The 21,386-nt window shown below is 46.1% G+C and overlaps 1 protein-coding gene across 1 annotated transcript in view; it reads right to left on the bottom strand.

Annotated features, from left to right (window-relative positions):
- FXN (frataxin) overlaps positions 1–21,038 on the bottom strand; it is a 29,939-nt gene extending 8,901 nt beyond the window's left edge. Inside the window, exons 1-3 of the mRNA XM_004375844.3 lie at positions 20,871–21,038; positions 12,092–12,189; positions 7,012–7,132 (exon numbers count right to left, since the gene is read on the bottom strand). Of these exons, the coding sequence (XP_004375901.2) occupies positions 7,012–7,132; positions 12,092–12,189; positions 20,871–21,038 (387 nt within the window). The remainder of the gene's footprint in view (positions 1–7,011; positions 7,133–12,091; positions 12,190–20,870) is intronic.
- Between the last annotated feature and the right edge of the window lie 348 nt (positions 21,039–21,386).

The raw sequence follows: 21,386 nt of genomic DNA, 5'->3' as shown, positions 1-21,386 counted from the left end.
TCTATTGGTAGAAGGCAGAAACTGCAGACTACAAGTTTTTTTATTTCCTGATCCTTCCCACGCATCTCACAAGCTTCTCAAACATTCCTCTCCAGCTTTACTTTCCACTACCAAAAAAACCAAAACCACACCCATCGCCATCAAGTTGATTCCAACTCATAGCGAGTCTATAGGACAGGGTAGAACTGCCCCACAGGGTTTCCAAGGAGCAGCTGGTGGATTCGAACTGCCAACCTTTTTGTTAGCAGCCAAACGCTTAACCACTGCACCACGAGGGCTCTCTTTTTACTACCAAAAAAAAACCGTTGCTGTGGAGTCGATTCCGACTCATAGCGACCCTAGAGAAGTCATGAATTCCTCCAAAGCGTAGGTTCATCTCATTTAAATTTGAAAACACGCTATCAACAAAGAAACTCTTCACTCCCAAGGCCTAGTACTCTCTTGAGAATGCGCAGAATATTAAAGAAACAGCAACACAGCTAAGCTGCCTTTATACAAACTGCTGAGGAGGCTGTCTCTGGCTGTTCCCCATCCTGTATGTAACTCTCAGCGGCCTTTCTCTGTGCCTTCTAGAGCCCCTGTCCAACCAAGGTGCTCTGGATGAGTTTTATAACACACTTTTGCAAACGTTGTTCGGCACTGTGGATTTGGACTCATAGAGACCCCATGTGACAGAGCAGAACTGCCCCATAGGGTTTTCTAAGCTGTAATCTTTATGAAGGAGCCCTGGTGGTGCAATGGTTAAGCGCTTGGCTGCTAACTGGAAGGTCAGTGGTTCAAACCCACAAGTGGCTCCATGGGAGAAAAGGCCTGGCCATCTGCTCCATAAAGATTACAGCCTAGGAAACCCTATAGGGTTTCTACTCCGTCATATCGGGTCACTATGAGTCGGAGGGAGCCCTGGTGGTGCCCTGGTTAAGAGCTCGGCTGCTAACCAAATGGTTGGCAGTTCGAATCCATAAGCCGCTCCTTGGAAACCCTATGGGGCAATTCTGCTCTGTCCTATAGGGTCGCTGTGAGTCAGAATCGACTTGATGGCCGCTGCTTATGAGTCAGAATTGACTCGACAGTACACAACAACAAGACATTTCACTTATTTTTAATTTTTAAAGAATTGTACAATTTGGTGATTTTTAATAGATTCACAAAGTGTGCCCCCATCACCAGTATCTAATCCCAGAATACTTTCATTGCTCTATTAAGAAAGCCATACCCATCAGCAGTCACTCCCCATTTCCTCCTCCTCCTTACACACAGTTTTACAGCTTATTTTTTCATGAGACCTGATACCAGGCTCAGGGTATCAACACACTCACTTCTCATTTGCCCTATTTATAGCCCTTAAATGTCCTCATTGTGTTGAGAAGCATATGATACAGCGAAAAGACCCATCTCATCACTGACCGGCTGTGGGACTCAGGCAAGTCACATTAACCTCGCCTGTTTCCCCATGACAGTATCTGTCCTGCTTTCTTCAGAGACTTAGTGCGAGAGTCGAGGGGCTAATGTGTGTTAGGAGTCCCTGGGTGGCACAAATGGTTAATGTGCTCAGCTGATAACTGAAAGTTTGGAGGTTTGAGTCCACCCGGAGGTGCCTCGGAAGAAAGGCCTGGCAATCTACGTCCCAAAAATCAGCCACTGAAAACCGTATGGAGCACAGCCCTACTCTGATACGCATGAGATCTCCTTGGTTCGGAGTTGACTTGATGGCAACTCGTGGTACTGGTAATGTGTGCTCAAGGGTTCCATACCTGCTACGGATGGCCGCCATGCCTTAGAACAGGAGACCAAATCAGGGGACTTTGATAGATATAATACCTGAAAGCCAAAATCGACTCTTTCTGACCTGAAGTCTTTTGAGCTGGTCACTCTTCTAAAGAGTACACATTAATAAAACAGTGAGAATTTTCTAGATCCATAGGTCTCCAGCTGTTTCCTCTACCTGGCCCCTTCTCCAGTCTATGCCCTCCCCACACACCAGCAACTCCTCAGTCTCCACCATGCTCCAGGTCCCAGCTGAGGTGATTCTGAGAAGATTACCCTGATACCCCTCAGCTAGGTCCTGCCTCTCTTCTGTCAGCCACCTTAGCACTTTCCTCACTGCCTTTTAGCTCCTTGCTTGATTGCTTGGTGCCTTCCCCCTTCCCGCCAGTACTTTCAGCGTCTTGAGAGCAGATTTGTCTTTTCATCCTACCATCTTCAGTGTCAGATCCCTGGGTGGTACAAACAGTTAACAGGCTCAGTCTGCTAACCAAAAGGTCAGAGGTTCACATCCACCCAAAGGCACCTCGAAAGAAAGGTCTGGCAATCCACTTCTGAAAAATCAGCACTGAAAACCCTGCAGAGCACAGTTCTACTCTGACACACGTGGGGTGACTATGAGTTGGAATCAACTCGACAGCAACTGGTTTACTGGTTATCTTCAGTGTCCAGCACATTCATGCTTGCAGCAAAATACTGGATACAAAAATACATTTGTGCGTGAATGAATGAGTGGTCAAATGAAGAACGAATGATACCCAGGCACTGTAATAACAATGCCCCAAGTTAAGGGCAAGGTTACTTTACACAAGGCAGAAAATCTCAACACTCAACTTCCCCGCCACCAGCTCACTGCTGTTCACTGTGAGTAATTAGATCTTTTCCCCATGGAGCCTGAAGCTGTTTCCAAAGGAAAGCGGCAAGAGGGAGGAAACTAGCTGCCCTCCTGGTTCACCCAGAGTTCTTACTGCTTTTGGAACTGTCTGCAATTAGACCAGATAAAGAGGGCTTTTTATTCATTATTATTGTTCCTTAAGGGGCGATCTGAGTCTATTTTGGGCATGTGGGCAGACTTCAGTGCAGGGCAGGGGGAAGAGAAAAAGTTTCGCAGCTGCTGAAACATGGGCACTAACTAATCAGAACAGACCCTGGCCACAGCTGGTGAGGCTTAGAGACGCCCACCACATACCTGGAACAAAAACAGCAATTATTGTTGTCACCAGCTCATTTTTAGAAATACAGATGAGATGGCATGTTAACAGATAACACTGCCAAGAAAAACCCTATTACCCCAAAAAAAGTCACACGAGTGCAGGGGTTAGGACTTCAGCATATCTTTCTGGCGGACACAATTTGATCTGTAACAGGCCTGAAACCAGACACTGGCATCACCTGTCTCCTGCCCCACTGGACTGGATGACACAACAGGCAAGAAGCTGCTCAAATCTCCCGCTCCACAGGGAGAAAAGAAAACAAACATGTTCCTGGGTATATCCGGATTATTGGTTTCATTTTTCTAGTTGGCCAATGGCAAGATGGTAAAATACCTATAAATGCAGAGTGGCATCAAGGAAAGCATGTTTTGGAAAAGTATGCGGGCCCTGTTTCAATTACATAGTGAATCAACACTTATTAAGCCCCTACTATGTACTCAGCAAGGAGCGCTGGTGGGGCAGTGGTTAAGTGTTCGGCTGCTAACCAAAAAGTCAAGGTTCGAACCCACCAGCCACTCCATGGGAGAAAGACGTGGCAATCTGCTTCCTAAAGATTTACAGCCTTGGAAACCCTATGGGGCAGTTCTACTCTGTCCTACAGCGTCACTATGAGTTGGAATCAACTCGACGGCAGTGGGTTTATGTACTCAGCAAGGACAGTGGTGGTCCAGTGGTAGAATTCTTGCCTCCCATGCACGAGGCTCAGGTTTGACTGTAGTCAGTGTACCTATGTGCAGCCACCTCCCATCTGTCAGCGGAGGCTTGCATGTTGCTATGATGCTGAACAGGTTTCAGTAGAGCTTCCAGACTAAGACGGGCTAAGAGGAAAGACCTGGCAATCCACTTCTGAAAATCGGCTAGTGAGAACGTTATGGATCGCAGTGATCTGATCCTGTTGTGCAAGGGGTTGCCATGAGTCACGAGCCAAATCAACAGCAGCTAACAACAGCCTGTACTCAAGGCCTTGGGGATACCAAGAATGGACAGTGTTCCTACCACAAAGGAGCTCAAGTCTATCTGGGGAAGCCAATGTGTAAATAAACAACTACAACACAGGGGATCAGTTCTCCCCAGTCGTCCTCAGAGCGCTGGGTGAGAAATGAAGGGTGGTCTCTGCTTGGAGCATCCAGGCGAGCTTCACAAAGGAGATGCTTCCAGCAGGGACCCCGAGGGCAGGGAAAGACTGCACTCTGACAAAGCTCAGGTAACATGCCTGTTCTAGTGTCCATAAAGTACTTTCAGCTGATTCATCCTACAAGTTGTACATAAATTAGCATCTGAAGGTCCCTAATCAGGAATTCACAAGACAGGGTGGATAGTTAGCATTTCAAAATACTTAATCAGAAGCCCAAACTATAGTGGCAGCTACAATGAGCCGTTAGTTTTCAAAATCTACACCAGAGGGTTTCCTAATTAGCAAACGATTTGTTAGAAATACTTTTTCCCTGGTGAGTAGAGTGGCATTCAAGGCACGTGGTTTGAAAGGCACAGGCATCTCAGCCCTTGCAGGAATGGGCTGATGCCTGTGGAAAGCCCAGAACTGTTGTTAGCCGCTGCTGAGTAGATTCCGACTCATGGTGACTTTACAAACAACAGGATAAAATGTTGCCCGGTCCTGCATCATCCTCACAATCACCAGCATGTTCAAGTCCATCATTGTGGTTATTGTGCCAATCCGTCTTATCACTGAGGGTCTCCCTCTCCCTCAGCGGCCTCTACTTCACCAAACATGATGTCCTCCTCCAGCACTGGATCCTTCCTGATGACATGCCCAAAGCAGGCAAGTCGACAATGTTCTGTTGTGATCCATAAGGTTTTCATTGGCTAATTTTTGGAAACAGATTGCCAGACGTTTCTTCCTAGTGTTCAGGCTCCACTGAAACCTGTCCACCATTTGAAATACCAGTGGCATAGCTTCTAGCATTACAGCAACATGTAGCCACCACAGTATGACAAACTCACAGACAGGTGGTGGAGCCCAGCATTAGGAAAACTTAATACTTTTCAGAGAGACACTGGGGTGGGATCCAGGTAAGGGCCTGTGGCCCATCCCTGAGCAGGTTTGTCACTTGATTCGACGAGGTAAACCGAACCCTGCTGTTAGAAAACTGGCACATTTGCTTCTAATGAAACATTCGTGAAAAGCACTTGGGTAAAGCTGGTCTTCACTAATCCTACAAGAACAGGCTGCATGACTGTTTTTGTGGCTTGCTAATAAATGTTTGCACATGTGGCAGACAGAAGGCAACCTAAAATGTGCCTTCCCTGTAACTTAACCCCTGGTAGGTAGGCTGTGGGGAGTGCTGGGCGGTACAAACATTAAGTGCTGGACTACTAACCGAAAGGTTGGCAGTTCCCCCCACAGGTGCCTTGGAGGAAAGGCCTGGCAATCTACTGTCAAGAGGTCATGGCCTTGAAAACCCTATGGAATGCAGTTCTACTCTGACACGCACAGGGTTGCTGTAAGTCAGAATCAACTCAACAGCAATGGTTTGGTTTTTATTTTTTAGGGGGGCTGCAGGGAGAGGAGACCCATAACTTCCCCATCTCTCCATCATCACAGAATGGTCAAGCTGGGAGGTCAGTTTGTAACAGTTCTCAAGAAGCTCTGCCTCCGGGGCATCTGCATAAGCATTTTTAAGGCTCCACCCCAAAATTTAATAATTTGTGTAGCTGATTGATGGATATATGGGGTTTGTTACAGAAAAAAAGTGGTATCAGCTTAGCAAACTGAGTTAACAGAAGAACCAAAACCCAAAATGCTTGAAAGTAGGTGCCTATGAGGAATGGGACTACGGGGCAGCCACTCTTTACTGATTAAATTTTTACCTGGTTTGTGTATTGCTTTGTTAAAAATAAAAGCAATTTTGCAGAAGGAGAATTAATAAGTCAAAATCAGATGTATGTTAAAATCATGTTTTTCTTCCCCTATGTGAAGTCACTAAGTTGTATCAGTCAGTTAATGATAAATGCAGTTAAAAAAGCTCTGCCCCAACATTGCTACATTTTCTGCAGTGGACAGTAATAATTTAATCCACCTGGAAGGTATTCAATCCTTTCCTGATCCTCTGCCCCTATTTTTACCACCGAGTCCCTCACTGTCCCTAAAAGCAGGCTTGGCACCTTCTCCAAGGCTTTGCTGCCTACTCCATCTGATGGAGACCCTTCTCTGTCTATCCAGGGCTCCCAAAACAATATCCAACACCGTTTACATCACTTTGGCCTGATAGCTGATTGTCATATGTAAACCCATGATTTAATCCAAAATACATACTTGATGCAATTTCCTGGTATTAATTAATTGCTTTCAAGAGGATTAACCTCTGCAGGGGATTTTCTCCCACTGGCAAAAAAGAGCTGCTCTAAGACCCAAGTCCAAAAGTGGGCACTTGCTTGCTCAAGTCTGCCACCTGGTGGTCAATCAATGGTGGTCAATCAATAAAGACCAGCATTCCCTTGGCTTCCAGAAGCTGGAGCTGGTTTCATCCAACGCAGAGGTTCTCACCCAAGATGCACCTTCGAGCTTTAAAATCCCAACGCCCAGGCCACATCCCAGACCAATTAAATAAAAATCTTTGCAGGTGTAACCCAGGAATGCATGTTAGAATCCCAGGTGAGCCTTTCAAAAATGTGCTTCCTGGGGGCCTCCCCCTCCAGGGTGGAGCCCATCTCTGCAATCTGAATAACTCCTGGGCCTTAACCTACTCTTGCTCAAGAATTAGCAGTCTAGTTCAGTATTCCCTAAACCTGCCTGATGAGAGGCATTTTTGTAAGACAAGCAGATGCTCAGGTTCACATGCATAGATATTGAGGAAGCTTGAGAATCTGTCTTTTTAAACCAGAAATGAGGCTCAAAGAGGCCGAGGGGGTGGCCCAAGGTCACAAGCCTGGTAGAACCAGCTGGAACTTGAACCCTGGTCTTTTGGTCCCACCCATAACCCCATGCTTCTTAACTCTGCTGGAGCGGAATTCTTTATTTTAGTGAGCTAAAATTCTTATGGAGGAAAAAGAAAGATTAAAATAAGCCAAGAGGTACCCCAAATGAGACATCATAATCCTCAAATGTATAAGGTTTGTCTGCAAGGTCTTCAAAAAACTCTGCTAGGGAGTCCAGTGTCTCCTCTGCCAGTCTTTCATAGGCGGTCTCGTTTAGAGAGCTGTGGGGGGGGCGGGGAGGACAAAAAAAAATATGATTACCAAACCACCTCATTTTATTAATATCAAACGTACACATTTATTTTTTATTTAAATTTTAAGAGAAGGAAACTAATACATTTTTGCTGTTGTTAGGTGCCGACAAGTCAATTTTGACTCATAGGACCCCATGTGATAGAGCAGAACTGCCCCATAGGGTTTTCTAGGCTGTGATCTTTACAGGAGCAGATTGCCAGGTCTTTTTATTGGGTTCGAACTGCCAACCTTTTGGTTAGCAGCCAAGCGCTTAACCACTGCACCACCAGGGCTCCTTATCTAACATGCACAGAGTAAAAATTTAAGTAGCATGAAAGGGTTTACAGAAAGAAGTAAGCTTGTCTTCCCAAACAGGCAGCACCCACCTCCAGAGGCAATTATGATTAATAGTTCATTACGTACTCTTCCAGACTTTTCTCTTTTAAAATTATACACAAATTAAACATCTTGCGTTTTTCATTTAATAGAAATTGTTGCATATGTGTACATATGCATTTTTTAATTGTTGTAAAAACAAAAATATATATATATATAACACAATATTTGCCAATTCAACATTTAAGCATATATGCATTTTCATACTATTTTATTTAACCAGTCCTCTTCAGCCGGACATGGAGGTTGTTTCCATTGCTTTTGTTATTAAAATTTATGTTGGGCAAACCACAAAGTGGGAGAAAATATTTGTATTACGTATATCTAACAAAGGATTCATAATCCAGATTTTATAAAGAGTGCCTACAAATCAATAAGAAAAAGAAAACTCAATAGAAAAATGGGCATCAAGAAATATCCAAACAGCCAATAAACATATGAAAAGGTGCTCAACTTTGTTGATCTTCAGGAAAATTCAAATTTAAAAATCACAATGAGATATCACCAGAATGGCTAAAATGAAAGAGACAGATAGTATTGAGAGTTGGCCAGGAAGTGAAGCAACTAGAGCTTTCAGACACTGCTGATGAGCAAGTAAACTGGATAATCACTTTGGAAAACCATTGGGTAATATCTACCAAAGTGGAATACATTCATACGCTATGACCCATCACTTCCACGCTTGGGTATATGCCCAAGGGTATATATATACACGAGTTCACCAAAAGATATGCACTAGAATATTCGTAGCAGAACTCTCCAATAGGCCCAAACTGGAAACTGCCCAAACGCCCATAGGTAATGCAACAGATAAATACACCAACTCCTCACTTATCGACTATCTCATTCTCTGACATTTAGCATTTACGACAATAGTAAAAAACCTACTATGTGACTATTTTGCACGTTAACGACACACACCTGGCGGTAATGAATGCCTAGGTGCGAGGCAAGAGTAACGCTGGCTGTGATGGTTAAGGTTATGTGTTAACTTGGCTGGGCCGTGATTCTCAGTGGTTTGGCAGTTGTGTAATGATGTAGTCCTCCTCCATTTTTGTATAACGCCGATTTTCACATACCGACCTGGTCTTTGGAACTTACCTATGTTAAGTGAGGAGTGGGTGTAAATTGTGGTATATTCATATAGTGGAATACTATGTAGCAAAGTAGAACTCTCTATAGCTACAAGAGCATTATGGGCAAATCTTACAAACATGATGGTGATTGAAGGAGCTACACACAAACATATTTATACTTAATGATACAGTTTATATAAAGTATAAAAACAGGCAAAACTAATCTATATTATTGGAGGTCAGGATGGTAGTTACTCTGAGGCAGGAGAGGTTAGTGTCTGGAAGTGAGCATGTCAGGGAGCTTATGGGGACCTGGTAACATTCTATTTCTTGAGCTGGGTGCTGGCTGCATAGGTATGTTCAGTTTTTGAAAATTTATCAAGCTGTATACCTATGACTTAGAGACATTTCTGTATGTATACTATTTATCAATTTTAAAAATTGCTACAAAACCATAGAGGCAGAAAGTAGACTAGTGGTTGACAAGGCCTGGGGGGAGGGGGAAATAAGGAATGATTGCTAATAGGTATGAAGTTTTTTTTTGCGGGGGGCAATGAAAATGTTTTGGAATTAGATAGTGGCAATGGTTGCACCCACCACCCATCTGTCAGTCTGTTGTATCGTTGGTGGTTTGCATGTTGCTATGCTATAGATATTTCAAATACCAGCAGGGCCATCCACGGTAGACAGGTTTCAGTAGAGCTTCCAGACTAAGGCAGACTAGGAAGAAAGGCTTGGCAATCTACTTCTGAAAATTAGCCAATGAAAAAAACCCTGTGGACCACAAAAATACTGTCCAATATAGTGTTGGAAGATGAGCACCCTAAGTCAGAAGGCACAAAAAATATACAGTGGCTGCAACAATGAACTCGAGCATACCAATGATCATGAAGATGGCATAGGACTGGGCAATGTTTCAGTCTGCTGTACACGGGGTCACCATGAATTGGAGCCAACATAAAGACAACTAACAACAACAAAGATCCTAGGGGATGTAGAGCCACAAGTCAAAGGGTCCTGGGTCCCTACAACATCTCAGCTTGGGGGAGACCTGCCCAGACTGTTACAGTGTGAGAAATAAATTTCTATTTTCCTTCAGCTATTACCTGTTGGGTCTATTTGTTGAAGTGCTCAGCCTAATTCAACTAATACAGAAATTACTGGAAGGCAGAGCACGAAAGCAAACACCTAAAATATGCTGCATGCAGCACTGGCTTACAGACCATGTGGCAGGGGTCAGTGAACAGACTGAGCAGGCTGGGAAGCTCGTGGGGTTCACGGGACTTGTTAGCAACAGCAAAGCACCTCAGAAATCTGTCTGCAGTGATAACCTGGAAGGCAAACGGTGTGCCTATTGAACCAGCAGCTCTGAGTGACTTAGTATTCCTGTATTTGGTCAACTCCTTGCTGCTTTAAGCAGGCACTACAAGAAAATGGTGAACCTGGAGGGAACTGGTGTGTATGCAAGTAGACGGAATGAAATGGAGCGTTTTGGGATTAAAGGCCCTACAAAGATGGAAAAGCCAAGGGGAATATATAAAGTTTTGAACAACAACAACAAAAAAACAGTTGCCCTCAAGTTGATTCTGACTCATAGCGGCCCCTATGTGTGTCAGAAAAAAACTGTGTTCCATGGGGTTTTCAATGGCTGATTTTTTGGAAGTAGATCACCAGGACTTTCTTCCAACGTACCTCTGGGTAGACTCAAATCTCCAACCTTTTGGTTCGCAGCTGAGCACTTAACCATTTGCACCACCCAGGGACTCCTTGAACAAAGGCCTCCCATTAAGCCATAAAATGGACCTGACCTTGTTGCAAAAATCAAGTTAAGGGTGTTGCTGGTCCCCAATCTTATCGTTTGATACTACGTCAAAGTACCTACCCTTGGGTTGAGAGAGCTTGGCATGGGGGCAAGGATGCAGAGAAACAAAGGCAGCCTGAGGCTCCCATCCAGGAAATTAATTCGGATGTGGTTACTGCCACCTGGGAGTGGCTGCGAGCAAGTAGGTCAGAAGCCAGCTAGGTTTTTGAGGGGATCATAGTACCAAAGAAAAATGAGCCTGGCCTAAAACAGCCTTTGGAACCCCAAACTGTTATCAGCAGGTGGCAGATAGCAAAAGCGGTTCACCCACAAGGGGGGTCACACTTCCCACTCCCTATCTCCTCTGTGGGTAGAACCAGGGTTTCATGAGGAACTGCCTCTTTTGCCAGGGGAGAGGTCTTCCCAGTGCTGCCAGCAGGATTCCATTGCTGCTATGGGCCAGAGACTGTCTCCTTCTGAGTGGGAGTTGTTAATGCAGGTATCCTGCCCCTCTCCATCACTGGGTGTGGGCGTATGCGCGTGTGTGTGTAGGTCACGAGAAGCCATTCCCAGACCTGACAGAGAGGATGCTGAGGTGGATGGAGTGACTGTATGGGCCTCTAGCTGACTCCCTTAGGGCTGGGGGTGAATGTGTGTGAGCTTCCCACTGGAATCCCCTGCCCCCTCCTCCAGGGCAAAGATCAGACTACATTTCCCAGCCTCCCTACAGTCAGCTGGGACCACTGGAATGTGAGTGAGGGGACAAGTGGCACAGTAAGGCACCGACAGGTGATGCTGATCTAGAAAGTGAAGAAGCCTGGTGCCCTGAGTCATTTCATGGAGGAACACTCACCCGGGATTGTTTGGAGAGGGGGAAATAAACCACTATTGGTTTAAGCCATTACATTTTGGGGTCTGTTTGTTATAGAACTTTGCCCTAACGCCTCAGATGAAGCACTGGTGGTTCAGTGGTGGAATTCTCACCTTCTACAGGGGAGACCCGGGTTCCATTTCCAGCCAATGCCTCTCAGGTGCAGCCACCACCTGTCTGTCAGTACAGGCTTGCATGTTGCTATGATGCTGAACAGGTTTCAGCAGAGTTTCCAGACTAAGACAGACTAGGAAGAAAAGCCAGTGATCTACTTCCAAACATTGGCCAATGAAAACCCTAGGGATCACAAAAATCTGATATACAGCTGATCCTGGGGATGGAGCAGAACCAGGCAGTGTTTCGTTCCATCGTACATAGGGTCAGCATGCGTCGGGGGCCACCTCACCGGCAGCTGACAACAACAATGGCTAACTACTACGAGGATATCTGAGAATAACAAAGCTCTGGAAACAAGGTAAACGTCCAGCTCTCTGGGATGGGTTAAATAAATGATGGTAGATAAATGTAATTTAGTAGTATTTCATTAAAAATAATGAGCTATGTAGTTAGCGATAAGGAAAAACGCTTATGAGTACTGCTGCTAAGTAAGAAAATAGGTTCTGGGAGGGAGGGTCTTTTTTATTTGTTTCTTTTAAAAAAAAGCAAGAAAAGAGGAAAAAAAAATTAAAACTGTATATATAGAGAGAGAAGTGTGTGTACATGTGCATATGTGTGTATGGAGAAAGAAAGAGAAGAGGGAAGGAGGGAGAGATTGCTGACATGGAAAGTGTTTTTATCTTACCTTGGATCACTCAAAGTTCCTGTTTTCCTCAAATTCATCAAATGGACACTCTGCTTTTTGACATTCAGAATCTGGTTGAGGCAGTAGAGGTTCAAACTCTAAAAGCAAAAAGTTAAAAAGAACATTGCTACTTTTCAGGATATTATAATCTGTTGTTGTTGTTGTTAGGTGCCATCGAGTTGGTTCCAACTCATAGTGGGACCCTACATACAACAGAACGAAACACTGCCCGGTCCAGGACCATCCTCACAATCGTTGCTATGTTTGAGCCCACTGTTACAGCATTATTTAGTGCATAGTTAAATATAAGAGTAGTCACGTTAAACTTCTTCAGGAATATTTCTTAGGAATAATTGTTTCCTTCTTTTAATGCATTATGTTGAGTTCTCCTGTCTCTCTCTAAGCCTGTGCTGTCCAATGTGGTAGCCATGAGCCACATGTAGTAAAATAAAACGAAAAATTCGGGTCCTCAGTGGCACTAGCCACGTTTCTAGTGCTCCGTGGCCACATGTGGCTAGTGGCACAGACAGAACACTTCCATCTTCACAGAAAGTTCTATTGGGCAGAGCTGCTCTGCACTGTTTGGGTTATGTGGAGGTTAGCCAAGGGCAAAATTCAGCTCCAGGTCAGGGGCATTACAACTGCTGCCCCTGAAGCCACCAGTGACCACCCTTCCTTCTGATTCCTGGTCACCAAGGAGCCCTCGGACTATATGTCATGGGAGATTTGCCAAGCTTGAGTCTATGGGGTTCAATCACTCTGTGTGCTCAGCACAGGGCCAGGCTCATGGGATGCATCTGAGTCAGGAAAGCATCAGCAATGCTCCTAGAATTTGACTTTAAAAAGCAACAAAAAATAGCAAGAGGCAGAAGTCCGCGGAAGTCCAAAAACGAGGATTTGACTGCTATCTGATGGATCTTATTAACATGTTCTGCAGGAGGCAATGTGACCTGTTGGTTTTTTCAGTTTGTCACTGCTGAGAGCCCAGGGCCTGGCCCTGAGGAGATGGGTCTGAGCTGAGAACCACCAGCTCTGTTGTGTGGACCCTACTGACCAGCTGGAGAGAGAGATGAAATAACTGGATGAGCGTGAGATGGTAGCAGAAGTGGGAGCCCCATCAGAAGGACCTGGCCCAGTGCAGAGAGGACAGAGTCCATCGACAGAGAGAAGTAGTAGAGCTAGGGTGGGGAAAGCAGGGGTGGTGATGGCTGGAGATGATAGAGGGGGCTAGAGGCATGTGGAAATGGCCACAGGGCCTTGTGAAAGAATGCAGTGAGTGGACTTCATCCTGGGAAGACGCCAAAGGGTTTTAAGAGGTTGGTGATAAGATTTACATTTTCTAAAGATCACTCTGGTTGTCATGAAGAGAAGGGGTCAGGGGCCATTAGTTACTGCTCTTGAGCCATCAGGACTCTTGGCAAGCTCAGAAAGGGGAAGGCAGAGGGCCCTATGATAAGGAGTGAGCAGACAAGGAGGAAAAAGAGGGTGGGGAGTGGCAGACAGCACATTAAAAAAGGTTGGCTCTTTCTGTAGAAGAATCCTGATCAAAAGGGAGGAAATGCAGAGCAGAATTTCAAATTCTCATGGGATCCAGACTTTCTGGAGCCACTGAAGCTGGATGAACACCCAAAGCTATTGCTTGAGATAATCTTTAAACCGTAAACCAAAAATATCCCCTAAAGGTCTTAAAAGCCTGTGAGCAGCCATCTAAGATACTCCACTGGTCTCACTCCTTTGGGAGCAAGGGAGAATGAAGAAAATAAGATACAAGGAAAAGATTAGCCCAAAGGACTAATGGACCACAACTACCACAGTCTACACCAGACTGAGTCCAGTATAACTAGATGGTGCCCGGCTACCACCACTGACTGCTCGGACTGGGAATCCCAACAGAGGGTCCTGACAGAGCTGGAGAAAAATATGTAGAACAAAATTCTAACTCACACAAAAAGACTAGACTTACTGGCCTGACAGAGATTGGAGAAATCCCGAGAGTATGGCCCCTGGACACCCTTTTAGCTCAGTAATGAAGTCACTCCCGAGGTTCACCCTTCAGCCAAAGATTAGACAGCCCCATAAAACAAGATGAGATTAATGGGGCACAACAGTCCAGGGACAAGGACTAGGAGGCAGGAAGGGACAGGAAAGCTGGTAATAGGGAACCCAAGGTTGAGAAGGGATAGTGTTGACGTGTCGTGGGGTTGTTAACCATTGTCATAAAACAATATGCGTAGTAACTGTTTAATGAGAAACTATTTGTTCTGTAAACCTTCATCTAAAGTACAATAAAAAATACATATATATATATCCCCTAAAGTATTCTTAAAACCAAACAACAGTTTAGCTTAATTAGTAAAGAATATCTGTCCTGAGCATGATGCTCTTTTAAAGAACTATACGGGATCAAATAGACAACAGCAACTTGAAAGGTTAGACGGAAACTTAGGGGGCAGTGAGTTTATGTTAATAGGGTAGCATGGATTGAATTGTGTCCCCCAGAAATATCTTTCACCTTGGCTAGGTCATGATTTCCAGTATTGTGTGACTGACAGCCATTCTGTCATCTGATGTGATTTTCCTATGTGATGTAAATCCTATCTCTATGATGTTAATGAGATGGGATTAGCGGCAGTTATGTAGACTCAATCTACAAGATTAATCTACAATTTAAGCCAATCTCTTTTGAGATATAAAAGAGATAAGCAAGCAGAGAGATGGGGGACCTCAGACCACCAAGAAACAAGAGCCAGGAGAACAGCATGTCCTTTGGACCAGGGGTCCCTGTGCTAAGAAGCTCCTAGTCCAGGGGAAAATTGATGACAAGGACCTTCCCCCAGAGCCGACAGACAGAGAAAGCCTTCCTCTGGAGCTGATGCCCTAAATTTGGACTTCTAGCCTACTAGACTGTGAGAGAATAACCTGTTGAAGCGTCCACTTGGGGTATTTCTGTTATAGCAGCAGTAGATAACCAAGACATGGGGAAAGAACAATTAGGAAAAGGAGGGTGAGAATGGTTGTACAACTTGAAGAATGTAATCAGTGTCATTGAATTGTGCATGTAGAAATTGTGGAATTGGTGTATGTTTTGCTGTGTATATTTTCAACAACAATTAAAAAAAAAAGGCTGGTTCTGAAGGAGACTTGAGAGAGTAGCCATAATAACCATAATCCTAGCTACGGCACATTATAGAGTATTCACTATGCTTAGCACTGCTCTCAGTCTTCATACAAATGGACTCATTAAGTCCTAACAATACTGTGAGGGAAGTACTATTATTATCTGTATCTTACGGATGAGGAAACTGAGGCACAGAGAGGCTAAGTAACTTGCCCAAAGTCACACAGATACTAAGCGGCAGAACTGTGGATTTGAACCCAAGCTGTCTGGCTCCAGAGTCCCTGCCACAAGGAAAAGGATCATACACCTGGGAATCAGAACAGGGTCCAAAACATTGAGGGGAAAAGTGTTTGAGGATGTTGGGCTCACCTCGGGGAGTTTTCCTTTTGAAGTCCTAGCTGTCTTAGTCTCTCTGATGCCTTCACACAACTGTTTTTCTGTGTTTTGTTTTTGTTTTTAAATTTCATATAATTCTGATAGTTGTTCTTGGTGGAAGGTTTGATCCGATGCAAGCTACTCGTTCATAGCCAGAAGTAGAAGACTTTATTCAATTGGTTTTGATCAGAAAAAGGTTGGCTCTGAAGAAGTGAAAGCCGTTGCCAAATACTCCTTGTTTCTTGTCTGTTCCTGCCATCCTTACACTCCCTGGGCAAACTGCTTAAACTTTCGTAGCCTTGGTTTCCTCCTCTGAAGCAGGGATCATAATCCTCTCCTTGTAGACTGGTTATGAGGAATAAACAAGAAAACATGAACACCCCCAGTAGAGGGCTTGAGGGTGTTCAGCAAATTTCTGCTTTGAAACATGTCAGCAAAAGCCTGGAGACACAGGTGGTCAGAGGCACAATTCAACCCCAGCCCAGGAGAGAGGCTGCTCTGCTTCCCTAGAGGGAGGCGGATGGAGCTCACTGTGGGGAGGGTCACATTACCACTGCTGCCCCTGAAGCCACCAGCGGCCACCCCTACTTCTGATTCCTGGTCACCGAGGAGCCATTGGACTCTGAGGTGGGTTTGTCTAGTTCAAGTCTCCAGGGCTCAATCATTCTGCACGCTCAGCACAGGGGCAGGCTCATTTAAGGAAATGCATAAAGCATGTATTTAAGGAAACATCAGATAGTTTCTAGGCCTAAAGTCTTAGGCTCAGACCCTGGGACCAGATGACCCAAATAGTGCCCATCCCCTGGTGAGGCCTGGCCTGGGTGGCCAGCAGGGAGGCTAGCCTTCATCCTGATGTCCCCTCGTCACCCTGAGCCTTGTTAACAGTGGAAGAGTGAATCGGTTCTCACCCACTGCTGGGGGAGGGCAAACTGGTACAATCACTCTTGGCATCAGATGAGTTGAATATTTGCCAACCCTTTGACCAGCAAATCCATCCTGAAGAATTTGCCCAAGAGGAACTTCCGTTCATATACAAGCAGACTCACAGCAGCACTGTTGAGCAGAACACTGAAGTCAACATGAACGTCAGCAGAAGGGGACTGTATAAAATGAGATACTTTAAATGACTTTAAAATGAACTAGGGCATAATCAGCTTGTCAGGCCTAAGGTCAAAAGGTCACAGGGATGGTGATGTCCTTCTAGGAAAAACAAATGGTGTCTAAAAACCTTCCAAATTCCAGAGCTCTACACACAGTTTGGTTTGAACCTTACCTGTCTCCTCCTTCACCCACAATACACCCTGGAAGTGACCCCCTTCTACTCTCCTCGCCTTTGCTGTCCCCTCCCCTTGGAATGCCTGCTGCTGCACTCCAAGTTAAACATCTGCTGTAAAGTCTTCCTCAGCCCCACAGCCATTCTTTGGGATTCCCCCCTCAAGTCGTGAAGAAACTGAGTCAGATATTTCTTTGCATCCTCAAGGGGAAAACAGACCTATAAGTGCTGAAGACTTCATATATGTTAACTCAATTTAATCTTCACACCAGCTTCAGAAAATGGGTGTTACCCTTTATCACCTCTCTACAGAAAAGGAAACTGAAGCTTCGAGAGGTTCAGGGGATCCCCTGAGGTCACACAGTTCTGCTGAGTAGTAGATGAAGAAATACCGTAAAAGCATTTCATTCATTAAAGCCAAGGCTTGAAAACGTTGCACTAATATACCAAAAAACCAAACCAGTTGCCATTGAATTGATTCGGACTCATGGTGACCCCACGTGTGTCAGAGTAGAACTGCTCTACCAGGTTTTCAATGACTATCACCTTTTGGAAGTAGATGGCCAGGCCTTTCTTCCGAGGTACCTCTGGGTAGATTCGGACCACCAATATTTTGGTTAGCAGCTGAGTATTTAACTGTTAGTGCCAGCCAGGAACTCTAAGTATACAGTTGTTGTTGTTAGCTGCTGTCGAATCAGCCCAACTCACGGCAATCCCGTGTGTTGCAGAGTAGAACTGTTCTCCTTAGGGTTTTCTTGGCTGTAATCTTTACAGAGCAGTTCACCAGGCCTTTCTTCCATGGGGCTGCCTGGGTAGGTTCAAACCGCCAACCTTTAGGTTAGCAGCCTATCCCAAATGCTTGTACCAGCAGGCTCCATACATACTGCATGTTGTTGCATGCCCTCGAGTAGATTTCAACTCATAACAACCCCACGTGACAGAGTAGAACTGCCCCATAGGGTTTCCTAGGCTGTAATCTTTACCAAAGCAGATGGCCAGGTCTTTCTCCCGTGGAGCCGCTGGGTGGCTTTCAGTCGGCAGCCAAGTGGTTAGCTGTTGTACCACCAGGGCTCTTTATACACTATAGATTATTAAATTTCAGTTCTAGCATCAGGATTGGAATGACAAGCTTAGAGACAGCCATGATGGGTACAATATCTATCTTTTCATTAGAAAGCAGAAGCCAATTCACCCTTCAGCCAAAGATTAGACAGGCCCATAAAACAAAACAAGATTAAATGAGCATTCCAGCCCAGGGGCAAGGATGACAAGGGAGGAAGGGTCAGGAAAGCTGGTAACAGGGAACTCAAGGTTTAGAGGGGAGAGTGTTGACATGTCTTGGGGGTGGCAACCAATGTCACAAAATAATATGTGTATTAATTGTTTAAGGAGAGACTAATTTGCTCTGTAAACCTTCATCAAAGCACAATAAAGAAAGGGGTGGGGGGAGGGGAGAATACAGAACAGAATTTCAAATTCTCATGGAATACAGACCTTCTGGAGCCATGGCAGCTGGATGAACCCCTGAAACTACTACCCTGAGGTAATCTTTAAACTTCAAACCAAAAATATCCCCTGAAGTCTTCTTAAAACCAAACAATAGGAGGACCTCATATCATCAAGAAAGCAGTGCTGGGAGCAAAGTGCGCGTCCTTTGCACTGGGGTCCCTGTGCCGAGAAGCTCCTAGTCCAGGGGAACACTGATGAGAAGGTTGAGAGAGAGACAAAAAGGCTTCCCCTGGAGCTGACGCCTTAAATTTGGACTTTTAGCCTACTTTGACAGTGAGGAAATAAACTTCTCTTCGTTAAAACCATCCACTTGTGATATTTCTGTTGTAGCAGCACTAGATAACTAAGACAGAATTTGGTACCGAGAGAGTGGGGTGCTGCTCTAACAGATACCTAAAATGTGGAAGCGGTTTTAAAACTGTGAATGGATAGACGTACGGCAGTGACAGAGGACCAGCAGCAGCAGAGAACCTACAGCAGCAGAGAAGCGGTAGTGGCAGAGAACCAACAGCAGCAGAACCAGGAGACCGGTGAAAGATGGTGCTGGAGCCAACCCTCGGAGCGAGAGAGCTGAGTGCCTGTGAGCAGGAGGCTTCCTGGCGGAGTGGGGTGCCTCTGGGCACTTATCGGTGGAGCTAGGCTTGCCGACCCACGGAGCAAGAGAGCTGAGCGTCTGTGTGCAGGAGTCTTTCTGGCGGAGTGGGGTGCCTCCAGGCACTTATACCGGTGGAGCTACAGAGCTTTGGAACACTTGCCCCAGCAGGGCAGATGCGGGCATGAGGCCCGAGGGCCAAGAGACCACAGGAAACAGAAGCAGAAGCTGAAGAGACACGGGACACAAGAAGCCGAGCTGCCTGAGTCTCAAAAGGTATGGCCATGACCTCAGGGGTTTCAAAGGCTGGAGCAATGGCCTCTGGTGCTTCTAAGGGTGGAGTCGCCACTCAGATGGACTAGGAGAATGGTGCCCCTAAAGCCAAGGGAGCAGAGTTGCTGTCCCAGGGGGCCTGTAAGGCAGAGCTGAAGCCCAGGGCCGAGGGGCCTCCACTCAGAATCCAATACCTAGAGTCTGGAGGGCAGGGCCATTGTGTAAATTGTCTCAGAGAACAGAGGATTATTTTCAATGCGTTGAGGGCTAATGTAATGCGTTCTGCTGACTTGCTTGGTGCCTGTTATCACTTCTTTTCCTCTAGTTTCTCCCATTTGTAAGGGAAATGTCTAACTTGTGCCTGTTCCGCCATTGTACCTTTAGAAGTAAGTAACTTATATTCTAGATTTCACAGATGCAGAGGAATTTTTGTATTTTGGACTTGGAGTTAAGACTTTTGCTATGATATGATGGGGTGAATGTTTTCCATGTTGCAAGGATGTGATTTTTGGCGGGCCAAAGGGTGGAATGTCATGGTTTGAATCATGTCCCCCCAAAAAATGCGTGTATCAGTTTTGCTGAGCCATGATTCCTGGTACTGTGTGATTTTCCCATATGTTGTAAATCCTGCCTCTATGATGTTAATGAGGGAAGATGGGTGGCAGTTGTGTTAGTGAGGCAGGACTGGATCTACAAGACTGGACTGTGTCCTGAGACAATCTCTTGAGATATAAAAGAGAGAAGTGAGCAGTGAGACGGGGGACCTCATACCATCAAGAAAGCGGTGCCAGGAGCAGAGCGCGTCCTTTGGACTGGGGTCCCTGCGTGAGAAGCTCCTAGTCCGGGGAACATTGATGAGAAGGCTGACAGAGAGAGAAAAAGCCTTCTCCTGGAGCTGACACCCTGAATTTGGACTTTTAGCCTACTTTGACTGTGAGGAAATAAACTTCTCTTCGTTAAAACAAAAAAAAACAAAAACAAAAAAAAACCAAACAATAGTTTAGCTTAACTAATAAAACAATGTCTACCTTGAGCATTATGCCCTTTTAAGAACTATCTAGTTGGGATCCAGTTGACAACAGCAACTCAAAAGATTAGATAGGAAGCTTAGGGGACAGAGTTTATGTTAATGGGGAGGAAAAACTCAGAAAACAAGGGTGGGAATGGTTGCACAACTGGAAGAATGTAATCAATGTCACTGAATTATACACGTACAAACTGTTGAGTATATTTTGCTGTGTATATTCTCAACAACAAAATAAATAAATTTTAAAAAACAAAACAAACAAAAAAAGCTGAAAGTCAGCGAAAATGTAACCCAGAGAAAGAGTAAAGGGTAGGTTGCAACGTCGCGCGGCCAGCCCAGGCCCCCGTCCCCAGCAGGGCAGCACGTTCCGTGACCGCACAGCGCCCCCACCCCCACCCCCCGCCCCCCCCCCGCCCCCCACGCAGCGCGCGTCCCCGACCCGCCCGCCACCGCCAGGATCCGCCTCCAGCACTCAGCGCGTCCCGGGCCCGAGCCCTTGGCCCGAGCGGGACGAGCGTGCCCGAAGCGCGTCCCCAAACCGTGTCTGGCGTGCGCGGCGCCTTCCCCCGCCGGCGTGCGGCCCGCGGCGGTCGGGGCGGTGCTAATACTCACAGCTTGGCACGGCGCGCAGCCCGCGGTGGTCCCGATGCGCAGGCCCCGGCGATCGCAAAGCCAGGCGTCTTCCGTCGGCCGGGGGACCCCGGCGCGGGCCTGGGTCAGGCCCTGGGGCGCCGCCCGGGGCAGGAAGCCGGCGGCCGCGCGGCGCCCGAGCGTCCACATGCCGCTCCTGATCTGCTGCCTGCTCCGCCCTCCCGCGCGACGACACCTGGTGGCCGCGGGCCGCAGGCGCACCAGCTCTGCTCCCGCGCTCCGGTCCCCTCTTCTGTAGCCTTTGTGGAAACGGCTGGAGGTTAGAGCTCAGGAAGAACTTACAGCGTTGCATCCGTGCGTTTAACAAAAATGGAGAGCCTGCTTTGTGCAAAGCACGGAACTTACCCGTTGGCAACGTGGTGACTGCGAAACCAAGGTCCCTGCCCTTAGGGAGACTTCAGTGACTCCCCTCCACTGCAGAAATTCTGTACAGGAGGGATTTGGGATCAGCAATCTGTCTGACTGTGTGGGGTACCG

This window comes from Trichechus manatus, unplaced genomic scaffold (assembly GCF_000243295.1).
Source record: "Trichechus manatus latirostris isolate Lorelei unplaced genomic scaffold, TriManLat1.0 scaffold00038, whole genome shotgun sequence".
Classification (NCBI taxonomy): Eukaryota; Metazoa; Chordata; class Mammalia; order Sirenia; family Trichechidae; genus Trichechus; species Trichechus manatus.
Note: the sequence above shows the minus strand (reverse complement) of the source record. Positions and strands in the feature narration are given on the sequence as shown.